Raw genomic sequence first — 14,314 nt, forward strand, 5'->3', positions numbered from 1 at the left:
TTTAGGTGGGACTTTTTACGGAGGCTAAAATACTTTTTTGTTGCTGACCCCCATCCACAGCAGTTCATTGTTTAGCTTCCAGACTGCAGCCTGCTTTTCCAAACTGGGGACGTGCTGACTGACATCTGTGTTATGAGTAAGTACCCCATACAACGCCACATCAAAAAACCCAAACCACCCCTTTACTTAGCATAAAGACTGGAAACAGAGGGAAACAGCTAGCCTGGCTCTGTACAAAGGTAACAACATCTGGCTACAAGCTTTTCTAAAGCTAGCTAGTTAAAGTGTTATCTTGTTTGTTTTATTTGTACAAAAATAAAATGTACAAATGTGATGTTGTAGTTTTATGGGAGGTTATGTGTGCAGGCTAGCTGTTTCCCCACGCTTCCAGTCTTTTTGCTAAGCTAAGCTAACCATTTGCTGGCTGTAGAGGCGTGTCTTTATGATAAATATGATGCTAGCTGTCATTAGCAGACTGTTAGCTTAGCATAGCACAAAGTCTGTCAGCTAGCCTGGCTCGGTACAGAGGCAACAAAATCCACCAACCACCACTATCAAAGGTAATTCATTAACTTGCTATATATAATTTGTTGGATTCTTACAAAAACGGATGAGTAAAAACGACATTTTGCAGTTTTTCAGATGTTATACATATGAGCTCGGGGCCATAACTTCCTGGAGTCTCAGCTTGTCGCCTGGCAACCATCCCTTTGAGAAAATAGTCCGGTAGGCCTAGGTAGTAATCCTCCATTAAATTATATTTTTTTATTTTAGTATGAGTGAAACGTTCATATTAGTGAACTTTACAGGTGCTGGAAAACAGGTTTAGTTAAATTTGGACAGTGCCAGGACTAGCTACCTGTTTCCCCAGGTTTTTATGCTTAATTAATCTAGCTAGCGGGCTGCTCGTTGTAGCTTTGCATTTGCTAAAGCTAGCTAATAAGCTAACAAACTCTCAAAAAGTGAGTAAGAATATTTTCTTACATGTTTAATTATCCTTTTAACAGTTTAGTCCGTTATCATTTCGGCCAAAACAAAGCTTCTCTCTTATTTTTAAATGCAATTCTTTAGTCTTAAAACCATTAAATGAGGAACCCTTGCTATCCAAAGCACTTATTTCTTTCGGGAAAATCCCCTCAGTCAGTATCAATTAGCCTAAACAAGGAGGATAACCAGCCTTCAGAAAATTCTATAAAAGAAATGGATATGAAGCACGTGAATTAATGTGAGGACCCTGTTAAACATCTTTTTCTCTTAACATTGATTCAATGTGACCATATGTGTGTTTTTCTCTGAGCGTGTCTTCCATCTAAAATTTGGCAGGACGGAGTCGTATTTCTCCTCCTTCCCCATCCCATCCCTTCCTTCCCTTGGTTGCCTACAGCTCTCCGCCCATCGGAGTATTGGCAGTGTGTGGCGCACGGCGCGCAGCGTGGACTTGGAGATGTCTTGGAAGCATTACGCACGATGACACGATAAATGCGAAAGCCTCCTTTAGAAGGACAGGGCACTGTCAAGCTGAACTGGACTGACTCTCAACTTTTGGTTCGCTTAGCACTTCCTTCGCAGCCTCCTTAAGACGCTTTTCTCATCCTTTCCTGACGGCGGATGAAACTCGGATCTCCCCCTTTGCAGCAGCAGCAGCAGCAGCAGCGGGTCTGGATGACTTCCCCTCCTGTTATCCTCGGGTCAGGGTGACTATTGAGGAATGGAAACGATGTAAACAGCTTGGGGAGAAAACAAACTGCAGAGCAACAGTTTTTTTCAAGAGATCCCAAAAAGAGAGGATGATCCCTCCGGTCACCATGATTCAGGACGAAAGTGGGGGCAAAGAGGACGAACGGGACCAGAATGAGACACCCAAATCCCCGACGGCGAACGCCAGCCAGCAGGAAACCAAGGTAGGACTGTTGTGTTATTATTTATGATTTACCATCTCCCGGATAGACGGATATACTGTGGGATCCGCACTGTGCATCAATCCAACTCTTATTAATAGAGCAGGGCAAACAAACTTCTATCAACACAACAATAAAACCGACTCAACGGGGACCAGCTCCCAAAAAAGAACAGCATGCATGTAAACTATGCCACTTTTTATATCAGGGACTCACAGCCTGATCAGCCTTTTAAAACAGCTTCAGCAGCTGAAAATGATTTAATTTAAGGAGGAAAGCATACCGATGATAGGGGAGGACTTCAAAAATATCAATCAGCTGTACAAATAGGACAGAAAACACGTTTAAAGTGCCATGAAGAGTCACTACAGGTTTATTTTTAGAGTAGCGGAGCATGTGTGGGAATACCATTTGAATAGCATTATGATATTGTACCTTATGAGAAAACAACCTTTAGATAAAGATTAGATCAGTTTAAACTCACGATTGAGCATCACACACACTCTCCATGTGACTTATAGTCATGATAATAGAAATGTAGTGTTAGTGTTTCTTCAAGTTAGAGTCTTTATCCCATAACAAATAGGGATTTGAGGTATTTAAATGCATTGTTGCTGGATCAATGATGATGAAAAGCTGTTAAAAGCTCCCGATCACCACTAAAACAGTTTCACAGTGTGCTGCCGTAGTAAGAGAAGGAGTATGGTGTTAATATTATGTGTATAAAATAATAAATAAGTGCCATATGGGTTTGTACTTTCCACTTGTGGCTGATGTAGGAAAGTAGGCTGTGTGATAGAGATCCACAGCTGCCTCAGGCGTTTTGCCATCTATGTGGGTCACATGTTGCCCAGACTACTACAATTAGCAGTAAAATATTGGACTAGTCATCATGCAAGTGGATGGCTACATCAGCTCTCCTCTCCTGTCCCTAAAGCGCCTGTACGGCAAAGATGAGGCGAATGCTTTCTCTTTATTATTTTCCAAATAACTGTTTGAGAAGCAGTTCGAGCTTTCGCTGGGATCAGAGATATGTCTTCCTCTCTGTGTTGTGTCTTTTAAAGCTTGTGCATGCGAGCTCTTACTTTGGCACATGTGGTCACTGAGTATTTCAAAAGAGTCCTGGCTGACATTTCACACAATGCCGCTGCCAAACAACCACGCTCCCTTCCAGTATCTCACGTTATTAGTAGTAGGACACTTCAGAAAGACAAAAAAGTGATTAAAGAAATTGTTTAAACGTCCTTACAAACAGTACAAGCAGAACAAGTTCTCTACCATTGAGTGAAGCTGTGTTTGTGTTTTTATTCTTCCTTTAAGAATACTGTGAGGCCTGAACATCACAAGCGCAAGGTGAGCCTCCACTCTTGTGTAAACTGTAGCGTACTGCTGATTTAAGTCCATCATAACATAACGGCATACTTGCATGTACATTAAGGTAAAAGTTGTTGTGGGTTACAACTTTTACCGCTTTTTAAGGTAGAGCACATAGTCACATCAATGCCACATAAAGTCTCATCCACCATCACCCATATCTCTAGAGGGCACTGTAGCTGAGCTGTATCTGTAAATGTATTTATTGACAATGATTTTATACAAAATCGTATGCGATAACTTGCTTTTTAAGATGTGTTTTGCATTTCCCCATTAACCCTCCCTTCTTCCCGCTCCTCGATGCATGTACACATTGCCTCACATTGCTGATTTAGATCGATTTTTATTTGTTATGGTTGGGTTTTCTTTCTGAGGCGTATAAAACCACCTTACAGGGAATATGTGAAGTATCCTTTACTATCACAGTCTTTGTAGATAAGTAGAAAACATGCAGAATTTCCATTAAAAAATATTGCTTATCTAATTTAGTTATCTACACCTGACTGTGTATTATTGTTGTTTTACCACCATTTTCCTTTTCAGGGTGTGAAAGCCATTTAAGTTAAGAACAAGAAGAGATTGCAGTTGAATACGTGTGTTGTATGTTCATGTCTGTGTGTGCATTCCTGTGTGTGGGTGGTAATGGCAGAGAAAGGGTCCAAATTGATTGTTTCCAGAGTGACCCGTAGAATTGATTGATCTTCACCATACCAAAGCTGCAATGATAAGCCCTCTAAACAATTTGTTCAGGCGCCAACACTGTCAACAGCCAGCAATGTATGTATGTTTATTCGCTTAATCGTATTGTAGTTTAAGTCTGGGATTTCATATGAGTATCTGGGCTCAGAATCAGTGGATTTAAACTGTGTCTGTGTGTGCATAGCTAATACTTTGGAACAAACTTAGAAGAGGATGGATCGACTTTTCTCTACCCAGCAGAAAAACAGTAAATCCCCACAGGTGTTTACCTGTTTACAGTGAATACATTCAGGTCTATACTGAGTGCGAGGATTTAATGAATCATTAAGAGTCCTTCCCCACTCATTAATCACTTAAAACATAATCTTTTTCTTCAATCAAAGACCTGCAGCCACGCGCCAGCCAGAATCCAGAGCCTTAAATCACATTACAGTAGCTTAGAGATTCTTTATTGTGTGTTTGAGCCCAGAATTAAGTGGGTTTCACAGAGGAGGAAGCACATACTGAGAGGTTAAATGAGGAGTTGTCAGTGTGGAGTTCTATGAATAGCGTTACTGTAAAAGAGGAGCCTAAGGAGATTGATTGAGGCTGCGGCCAGAAATGGCAGCACAGCGTGTGAGAAATAGTGTTGATGCGATGCATTGCTCTAACCAGGAAATCACATTACCAGCCAGGTAGGGAACCTCGAAGGTTTTCCGCTGAGCAGTGATAAGTTGCCCCTCGCAGTGGTCTTTTATCGGCCATCGGACACTGAGACATTGGGCTGAAGGTTTTAGAGTCTGAGTTTGTAATTTATTTAGGTTATTACAGGAATTGATTTACTTCACTCAGTTGCTCTGAAATCGTTCTCTCTCCTCATTTGTTCTCTCATACAGTACAATCTTCCTTTCTCTCTCCCTTGCTCCATTTCTCGTCAACTCTTCTGCTCTCTTTTTCAGCTGCAGAGACTCAAGCGCTCCTTGTCCTTCAAGACCAAGAGCATCCGCAGCAAGAGCGCAGACAACTTCTTCCGAACGAGCAGCGACAACAAGACGGAGCTGCTGTCAGACGTGAGCAGCAGCACGGGCCATCTCTGCAACATCGGGATGGCCCCGCCGCACACCACCAACCTCCCCATTCCTCCAGTCCCTCCGGCCATCCCCTGCGCTCCTCCTCCCACATCACGCTCCCAGACACGCAACCCCATGCAGGTAGACTCGGCAGGACACTGCTTCATGGAGCACATCTTTAAGAAGCCCACGTTCTGTGACGTCTGCAACCACATGATCGTAGGTATGGTTACTGTGCCTCCCTTCTTCATTACAGTGATCAGAATATCAAACAAAGCACAGTGATAAGATCATAGCAGAAAGCAAGTCCTGCACATCATGTAATAACCTTTGCAATCACAGCGTTAAGAATAACCTTTTCATGATGAGACCTTCATTAGAAAACCTGGTGAAGCTATAAGTAAAACAGAGTCAAAGTAGGAGAGTAATGAATATGCAATAATATGCACATATGGTATGGACACAGCAGGATGTAAGAGGTTATAGTCTCCTAAAGCACCTACCTTTGTTTTCCGTAACACCACATTTCTACCCTGTAAGACTGAATACACGAGCCACGTGTAATGAAAAAGACAGTGACGCACCTGACACCGAGCATCCAGCTTGACCGGCTGACATGTGACCAAAGCATCTCTGTCCTCCTTTCCTCACACACTGAGCCAGCTCCCTCCATCTGTGTGCTGGGGTGTCAGATAGCCAACAACAGCGCCAGCTCCTCTACCTGTTCTCTCCTCACCAGATGTTCCAGTTTCTCTGGCTGCTCCCCTCCTTGTTACCCATCAGTACTGAGGGACCACTGAGTCTTTTTATCTCAGGGCCTCTGCCACATGATAATGACAAGGGCTGCCCGTACCATCTGCCAAACAAGCCCCTGATATCACATTTGGTCACAGATAAAAGTCCAATGGCAATGTCAGCAGGTTTTAAAACTTAGATGTGTTGGTGCACGTATAATGTATACTGGATTAACACCAGTTCGGTATCAGTATGCCAGCAGTTTTTTTGCATAGCTAAGAATTTAGTTTTGCTCTGTGTGCAGTTGTCTGAGCTTCACATTTCCCTCTTTTAACCTTACAGAAGCAAAATCAACAGACCCTCAACATCAAAGTTCTTAATTGGGAGATTGAGTCAAAACCAACTTACACACTTGACATTAAAATAATCATGGCTTCAGATAAAGTCAGAAACAATTAGGTTTGAACACTTTAATTTAGATTTAAGTTATTGTGGGTTGTTTAACCAATTAACATACCAGTAAATTAAAGTGGCTTTAAACAATATTTAATGTTTAATGTGAAAGGGATCGCTCATAGTGATAATCCTCTCAGCTTTCTAGCAAGTTTCATCTCACTGTTTTGGTTTTACAGCCTGCAACTTTACTACTTTGGTTTACTCCCACTGCTCTCATCACTGTTGTTTCCAGCCACAGCAGGCAACTACTGTCAGCCCAAATGCTCTGACCAAACAGCAGACAGACAAAGTGAACGCCAAGCTGGTGAACATAGTGGAGCTAAAGAGCCAAATAATTCACCTGGCTCTTTCTCCACAGGAGGTGGTGGACAGTAAAGCAGCACTAAATGAGGTTGAATACTAGACTCACAGTAACGACTCTAGATTAATGATAATGTTCTCTGTATTTGCTGGACGTGTAAATAAGCATCTGCTTCCCAACAAATTTGCAATATAAATTTCAAAGGTGAGGATATGTCAATGTTGTGTTCACAGCTTGTTTCTGCTGCCCCTATGTGGCCAAAAAATCAGTTATTGCTTGTTAAATGTTAGTCGGTTAAACCTGTACACTTACAAGTTTACAGTGCTCTTTAGCAGCCAAACAAAGTCAGTACCACAGGTGTCTGTTTCACACCTTTGAAGATCAGATTCATAGAGGTGTTCATCACATTTTACCTCCCCACCCCTGACTATATGAAAGAGAAGGCGGGGTACACCCTGGACAGGTCGCCGGACTATCACAAAGCTGACACATAAAAACAGACAACCATTCACACTAACATTCACACCTACAGGCATTTAGAGGCACCGGCCTAACCTGCCTGTCTGACTGTGGGAGGAAGCCGGAGAACCCAGAGAAAACCCACACTGACACGGGGAGAACATGCAACTCCGCACAGAACGCCCTCATCCATAGTGTCTTTGGATGTGGGATTACTTTAATAAAACCAAAGTTCATCCCACCATAAAACATAGGCCCTGTGTGTACATGTTTACAACCTTTGTTGCTTTCACTGGTCTGTTTTATGTGGCGTGGCCAGTGAGGCGCGTCCAGTGGCCGAAGCCTTGAATGGGTCTCTGGTGGTCTGTTGATAATGAAAGTATGATGTCAGGCATGCCGGGCCCTGTGATAGGTGCTGAGCCCTCTGGTCCACTCATGAAAAAAGATGTTGCCCTCTTGTTCATTTGTCCTGCTTTAATGAGAACACAGTGTGGTCAGCAGCAGAGAGAGAGTGGAGGGTGTTTTTCTCTGTTAGTGTGTGTGTATGTGTGCGTTTGTGTGTGCTTAATGAGCTGCGATGGTGCTGTCAAAGTCTGAGACTGTGTCCTAAAGTCAAAGGGCAGCACAGAGAAAGAGAAATACAGTTATGGTGGATGGGGCTCAAATTGATAAAACGATCATACTTTGATTGTTGCCACAAGTTTATCGAGTTAAAACAGTGCAGTATTTGTTTGCAAGTGCTTTATATCAATGATACGGGTAGATAAGGTTCTGTGAAGTGGAAAATACTTGTAATTGAATGAATATTAGTGCAGAGCAAACTCACATATATACATTTCTATGTGCACAAAACCACACAGCTGGTTCTCTTAAGTGCAAATAAATGTTTTAAGGACAAAATTTTTGACTTCAGTAAAAAGGTTTTTCAGTGTCCATATATTTATGATGCACCCTACACATCCTAACCGCAAATTAATACCAGTATGCTAACAGTGCAGAAGGCAGAAAAATTAAACACCCACCTTCTTCCTAAAGGAGGATCCTTTATTACATAAAAGCCTGAACAAATTAGATGTGTCATCCATAATAGAAATGGCTGATTTTTATTATAGCGCTCACTGACTCATTCATTAGGTTTACCAGATGAAGGTAGAGCAGAACTAGATTATTATGTATTTAATACGGCAATAAACATATTAGGATTTTTCTGTAGGCGTTCGTTTTTGTTTTAAAAACCTCTAGTATACAAGAGACTTGCTCATACACTGGGTTCAGTTGAGCAGTGGTGCAAACAGTCAGTATATTTTAAGCTAATGTTAATCCAATTATGGCTTAGAGAGAAAAAACAGTCATATGATAGTACATTTATTTTAACAGTCAACAAGTCAACACTTTATTTGTCACAAGAGACAATATTTTAAATTTGCCCATCAGTCTTTCAGGCTGACAGAAGATAGGTAAAGCAGTTACACACCTATACTGCCTGATTAGATCTTTTCCCAGGACTGTGTGAGCGACGTTAAGACCTTCATTCTCATGTTAGTTTTCTTGCACCTGTTAGGGCGGAACCTGCACACTGTCATGATTGTTATAAGTTCGTAGAGTTAAGCATAGCTGCACCATACTTCAGCCTGAGTGGAAGTTTCATCAGCCACAGTAATTGAAAACACTTGTGTGGGTGGGCAGAGTCTTCAAAAGGAAGAAGTTAATAGCATTGCAACTTAAGTAAGAAGTGTATTCAGGGTGCACATTTTCCTATAGTTATTCCAAGGTTACTCTTGCTCCTATCGTGTTTCAGCCATGATTTTTTCTTATTCATTGCACGGGCTGAATGCAATGTGCAGTGTGCAGCTTTTGACCATAAAAGCAAGTGTCCTTGTTGTGGAGCTCACAGTGAATTAGTTTCACTGGTACATAAAAAAAAGTCCATGATTGAGTACAGGCTGATGCTGAGATATTGATTGCAGGTCCTTGCAGCAAATGGCTTATTAAATAAATGTCTAAATGAGTGAATGGGAGGGTTATTTGTGGCTGACAGAGGGTGAAATATAATTTACTGGGCAGACTTGAAAAAATGAAATATTCACAGCTTTCTAGTTTGTGAACTTACGTAACAAATTTCACACAAGTTTGAAGGTTTATGTGTGTGTGGCGAACTTCCAAAAGTACATACAGCGACGAGACGTATGCATATCGGAAATGCAGAAATTTAATGTACAGTCGGACAGTAATCACTGAGATCCTGTATCACCTTGTAGGAGTTAGACAGTAATTTATTGGCAAGATCCCCTCAATGCCTTAAAATCAAGGTGTACAAATTCTTGGATTAATTCACAAGACAAGTCGATATTCACCGCCAATGACAGAGCAGTCTCACTTGATTAACATGCACTAATCTGTGCTATGAAATCCCAGGGATATACATGACAGGGTTGCTTGACCCCGGGGAGAAATTAATCCAGAGGTCGAGGTTGAGTAGCTGACAGATATGACTGTGGTGCTAACTGAGACTTCACTACTCCTCCATGCCTGTACACACATGACGTATTGACGGTAGTGTTTCCTCTCTTTTGCGTCGTGACTTGCATTTTCACTGATGGTGAATTGAACCATTTTAGTGTCACAATCGACAGCTGACATTGTCTGCCATGTCTTAAAAATCTTTCTCAACATTATAGAATGTCAATCTGCATGTGTGCCAGCAGGGAAAATGTCAGTTCATGAAAAGTTTAAATAAAGACGTGACATCCTGGATGGAGGAGGGACTGTCATGACATTTTTACAGACATACATAATCCCCAAACTTAAGCCTACTTTTATGATCCCCTGACCTTTTTTGTAGTCTTTATTGCTAATTAGCATATTTTAGCATGCTTAAACGCTGCATTCACACCAAATCATGCGCTGGGTTGAAAACGGCAGTGCTCCCATTAATTTAAATGTGGATAGTGCTTCTAGGCAGTGGGGCTGTAGTAGATGGCGAAAAAAAGGAGCAGCCTATGGCCAAAAGTTGAAAGAGAAACGACTTCTGGAGAAATTCAACCCAATGTCATGTTGTGGTGGCCAATCACGAAACTGGCAGTAAGACTGGAAGATGCCTGCAGTTCACGGGAAGAAGTAATACAGCGTCTTTCTATCGTTAAATATTAAGTTTTGCTTTATTTTTCTTGTCATGAGGACTCAAAGCCAACATAAACAAGCTTACTGATATAGAAAGAAAGACTAAAGAAACTTACTTTTCTGTAGTTGGTCCCCACCCTCCGCTCCATGACAAATACGCCATTTAGGTGGCGCTTCCACACCCCTGTGAACGCCTGATTTGGTGCAAATGCAGCCTAGATGGTCAACATGGTAAATATTATACCTGCAAATCATCAACTTGTAGATTCTTAGTCTAATTTCTAAAACAGTTCATGTTACAGTTGTACCCTACGCAGTTAATTTCACCCCTGATCACAGAGAGATACTTGAAAGACAGCTACACTCCACCTATAGCAATGCATTCAGCATTCTTGGCCTTTATCTTTGATTCTCCAAATGGGTTTTTTGTTGTAAAAAAAAAAAAAATCAAATGGCCATGGGAGAAACTAATTAAAGTCTGCAAATAAACCAAAGAATGCTGTTCAGGTCAGTGTTTTAGAGGAGCTTAAGAAACAGAGGAGGTAGAGGAGTTATTGTCACAAATGAAGGTTATTTGCACGGGAAATCAGGAGGCGTGAAGTGAGAACGGTGGCTTAATGGATCAATGTGTGGCTATTGTAAGGAGAGTTGTGCAGCGTGAGAGAGATGCCATGGGGAGAAAGAGTAGGAAATTGAGAAAGAAGGACTGTGGGAACAAAAATTAGAGGCAAGATGAAGAAGGGATGGAAACTCTTGCTGGAGTCTTGTCCTTTACTGTTGTGCAAATGAAGAATGGGCTTAAAAAGCAGAGTAGCCAAGAAAGAGCAAATGCCAGAGAGAGCAGCACTGTCACTCACTTTCCCCACAGCTGTAACGCCTTAAGGCCCTGGACTCTTCTCTGAGCCTGGAGGAAAATGCACCTAAGCACACACTAACATCATTATCCAGCCATTACTGAAGGAAGGCGACAGTTTCTTGTATGTTTGTCCTCTTCTTAGCTGTTACGAGCTTACATGGAGGCGTCTCATTATTCCTCCATGTTGGAATGACTCAGCTGAAACAAGCCAATCAACAACTCTGTGACAAGGGCTTCATTTGCTTCCTGCCCCTGTGCATTAAGAGAGACGGACAGGAACTTGAGTCAGGGTGTCTTAAAGACGCCGTAGAGAAGAAGGAGAATTAAACTCCTCCATCATCAGTTGACCTGATTAAGAGTGACCTAAAAAGTGATACAGGTTGCTACTGTCGTCATTGCTGTTGTGGTGATCTGCGGCTGACCATTGATGGGTCCAGGCCAGGATCACATTTCTCACGGTTTCCGTCTCAGGTTAACTAACTCCACCAACTCTGTGGCAGTGAGGCTCAGCCAAGCATCACAAAAGCTTCAGATGGGGAGAACAGATCCAGTTTTCCACCCATTACTGAGCTCCTGTCACTGCTGCCCAGCTCCAGATAGCCGTGACACCAGTTCACATTACAGCACGTGAAGAGCAAGCAGAGATTGTTTTCCTCCTTGTTGGCTAAGTAAACGACACAAGGGGCTTTGTACCTTAAGTACATAGTATCTTTTGTGTTTGCTTTCTTGTTCGGGGGATCAGGTTTTCTGCTTGGTTTCGTATTTACAGTCCAGTGGTACCTGTGCTCATTGACCCTCTTCACCCTGGCTTGTAAAACTGAATATGCTGCATTTTTGAGGATAATCTGGACTGAAAATTCTGACAGAGTGTCCGTTCACAATGCACAAAACACTCTAAGGACATGACAATTGTGAATAAAGTTGTGATGAAACTTATATCCTTCCTGCGCTCTCAGCACCCACTGAAGCTGATCGATTAACTCTTTGCACGTCCATATTTTCACATGCACGCATGCAGTGTGTGGGTCCAGAGCAAAGCACGTGCGCATCGATTAATCAATAAAGAGCTGGAGGTGCATAGCTGCCAGACTATTACTAATAACAGCACTGGGACTTGATAAAACAGTCCTCTCTTGTTAATGTAGAGTGACTATCAAATGATACACGACTGCTGGCTCAAAGTGGTGGTTATTGTCATGCTATGTGTAACACATAGGGGTTTAGAGATAAGCCTTCTTCTTGGGAACACCTTACTCCTTTTATCTTCTGTGAGGACGAATCATTTGACAGACTCTCCATGTTTCCAGACAGCTGCAGTGTGTGTGTTTATGGCATCCTGAATGGTTTTAGTATCCCAGTTCCAGTTTCTGGTTGTGGAGTGATTTAACTGTGGTTCTGGGTGCAGATGCTTCTGTTGTTTTACAAATTCAATCCACGGCAGACTCAGTGAATTTATTGATGCCATCAGTGATGTTGGAGGTAGTGTCCCAGAACATGCTCCATACACTGATTGGCCCAATCTCTCGCGTCACTGGAGGCATGCAGCGTAGTTTATTTACATAATTGACCTCAACAAGATGGCTGCTCGGCTGCTCCTCTCGAAAACAGGCAGCATCCACCTCTCATAGCAGAGATCCAGACTGTTTTGAGCAGGAATGGGACAGCACCTCACACTCCCACCATCTGTTTTTACACAGAGATATGGCTATAAGGAAGCTATAAAGTCCCTTCTTCATCCACATTTTTACACAGAACCAAACAACGGCAGCATTATGCCACCCTAGTGTGTGACGATAGACAGCATGCCAGCATCGCAGAAGCAGAAGAGGTGGGACGGGTGTGACGTGTAACACAGCTGGTCGGCCTCTAGTATGTCATATAACATACCAGTCAGTGGGGCTTTATAAACAATATTGCATAACATGGCAATAATACTCATTTACCGTCCCTCTTATATGGCTGCTGATTTTGTCCTCTGCTTGTAGGGTAAGAAGCTCTTGGACCTCATCATTTTCCCAATTTGCAAACATTTGCGATTGCTGTTCTTGAAATTAGCTGCTAACTGGTATTAGCCGCTTTTTTGGATTTCCCGGTGGTGGGTCGCGCACATAACTTGTTGTCAAAAAGTTACACCAGTCCCATTCTGCTGGCTATCCCTTTTGCACAGATATCGATTCAGTGCTGTTACTACCTCCACTGCCAGTTTAAAGGTGAGACAACTCTGTCCTGCCATACTGCGATTGTACCCATTATATCAAAGGGCGAGGTGACATAAAACTCTTAGTGCAAAATTCAATGCAAAAATGAGGCATTAAAAAGTCCTTTATGGTGACTAATAAGCAGCCAATATGCTACTAATATGCATGCCTAATAAGCGATCAGTTAATGGTAAGTCAGCCAGTCAGCTCAGGCAGCCAAACTTTTATGGCTGCCTTTTATTATGTGATTGCTAAATATTTATTCATATTTTTGCCATGTCACTCCATCTAAGCATACACAATCTCAGCAGAGCAGAGACTGGGAAGTAATGATAGCTACCTGCCCAGGGGAACCCCTCAGGTGCACGCTGCCAATTTCAGCATTTTTTCTGCCCTGACAAGGAATGTGGTCCGTGATGCTTTAAGGACTAGACGGTGATATCAGGATCTTTAAAGGTTAGGGAGCCTGAAATTTGAGCTTTTTGTCAGTTATATCTAGGGACTTCACTTTAAATTAGCAAATAGAAATGTACCTAATTAAGTTTGCAAGATGACCAGTGAAAGTTGGATTTCCCATGCAGTATTCCCCACTTACTGCATGCATGCATACCTGCCTATTCATCTTTTGCCCTTTTGTTGTATTTCTTTTCGCCTCACAAATGCACACAATGACAGCCACAGCTCAGTGATCCTCATTAAAGGCTGCATTGATACAATCTGTTGTTGTTGCCATGTGAGCTTTATTCCCTGCCAACACCTCTCTCTTCACAATCTCACATCTCCTTCCTGAACAAGACTATCTTTCTCATTTTTGTTTCTCATCCATCTCTCTGCCCGTATTCATTTGTTGTCCATTTACACACCTCGATGCACGAATGCGCGCACACATGCTAAATGTTTGCTGTTGCAGTGTTGCATAACTAGGGTTCAGAAATAAGTCAGATTAATCTTCATTTATTCCAGCAACTGTGAGTCACATATTAACAAGAGAGGGTGAGTGTGCACACAGGCGGCAGATAGCATTGGCTCAATTACAGTCAGTTTGGTTAAAATGTTTTTGCAGAAGTGCACATCATGTAGTATTTGATAAATTCTGTCCCTGATAAAAGGTTCCACATGCATGCTGGGACCGACTCCAGAAACCCTAGGCTAGGAATAAGTATGTAAAG

The 14,314-nt window shown here is 42.2% G+C and overlaps 1 protein-coding gene across 2 annotated transcripts in view; it reads left to right on the forward strand.

Moving 5' to 3' along the window:
- The first annotated feature begins 204 nt into the window (after positions 1–204).
- Positions 205–14,314, forward strand: part of stac (SH3 and cysteine rich domain) — a 44,773-nt gene continuing 30,663 nt past the window's right edge. Inside the window, exons 1-4 of one of the 2 annotated variants that reach the window (XM_049596511.1) lie at positions 205–560; positions 635–1,901; positions 3,219–3,251; positions 4,910–5,243. In XM_049596511.1, coding sequence (XP_049452468.1) covers positions 1,788–1,901; positions 3,219–3,251; positions 4,910–5,243 — 481 coding nt within the window. In that variant the 5' untranslated portion in view covers positions 205–560; positions 635–1,787. The remainder of the gene's footprint in view (positions 561–634; positions 1,902–3,218; positions 3,252–4,909; positions 5,244–14,314) is intronic. The other variant, XM_049596512.1, reaches the window with a different exon arrangement.

This window comes from Epinephelus fuscoguttatus, linkage group LG14 (assembly GCF_011397635.1).
Source record: "Epinephelus fuscoguttatus linkage group LG14, E.fuscoguttatus.final_Chr_v1".
NCBI lineage: Eukaryota > Metazoa > Chordata > Actinopteri > Perciformes > Serranidae > Epinephelus > Epinephelus fuscoguttatus.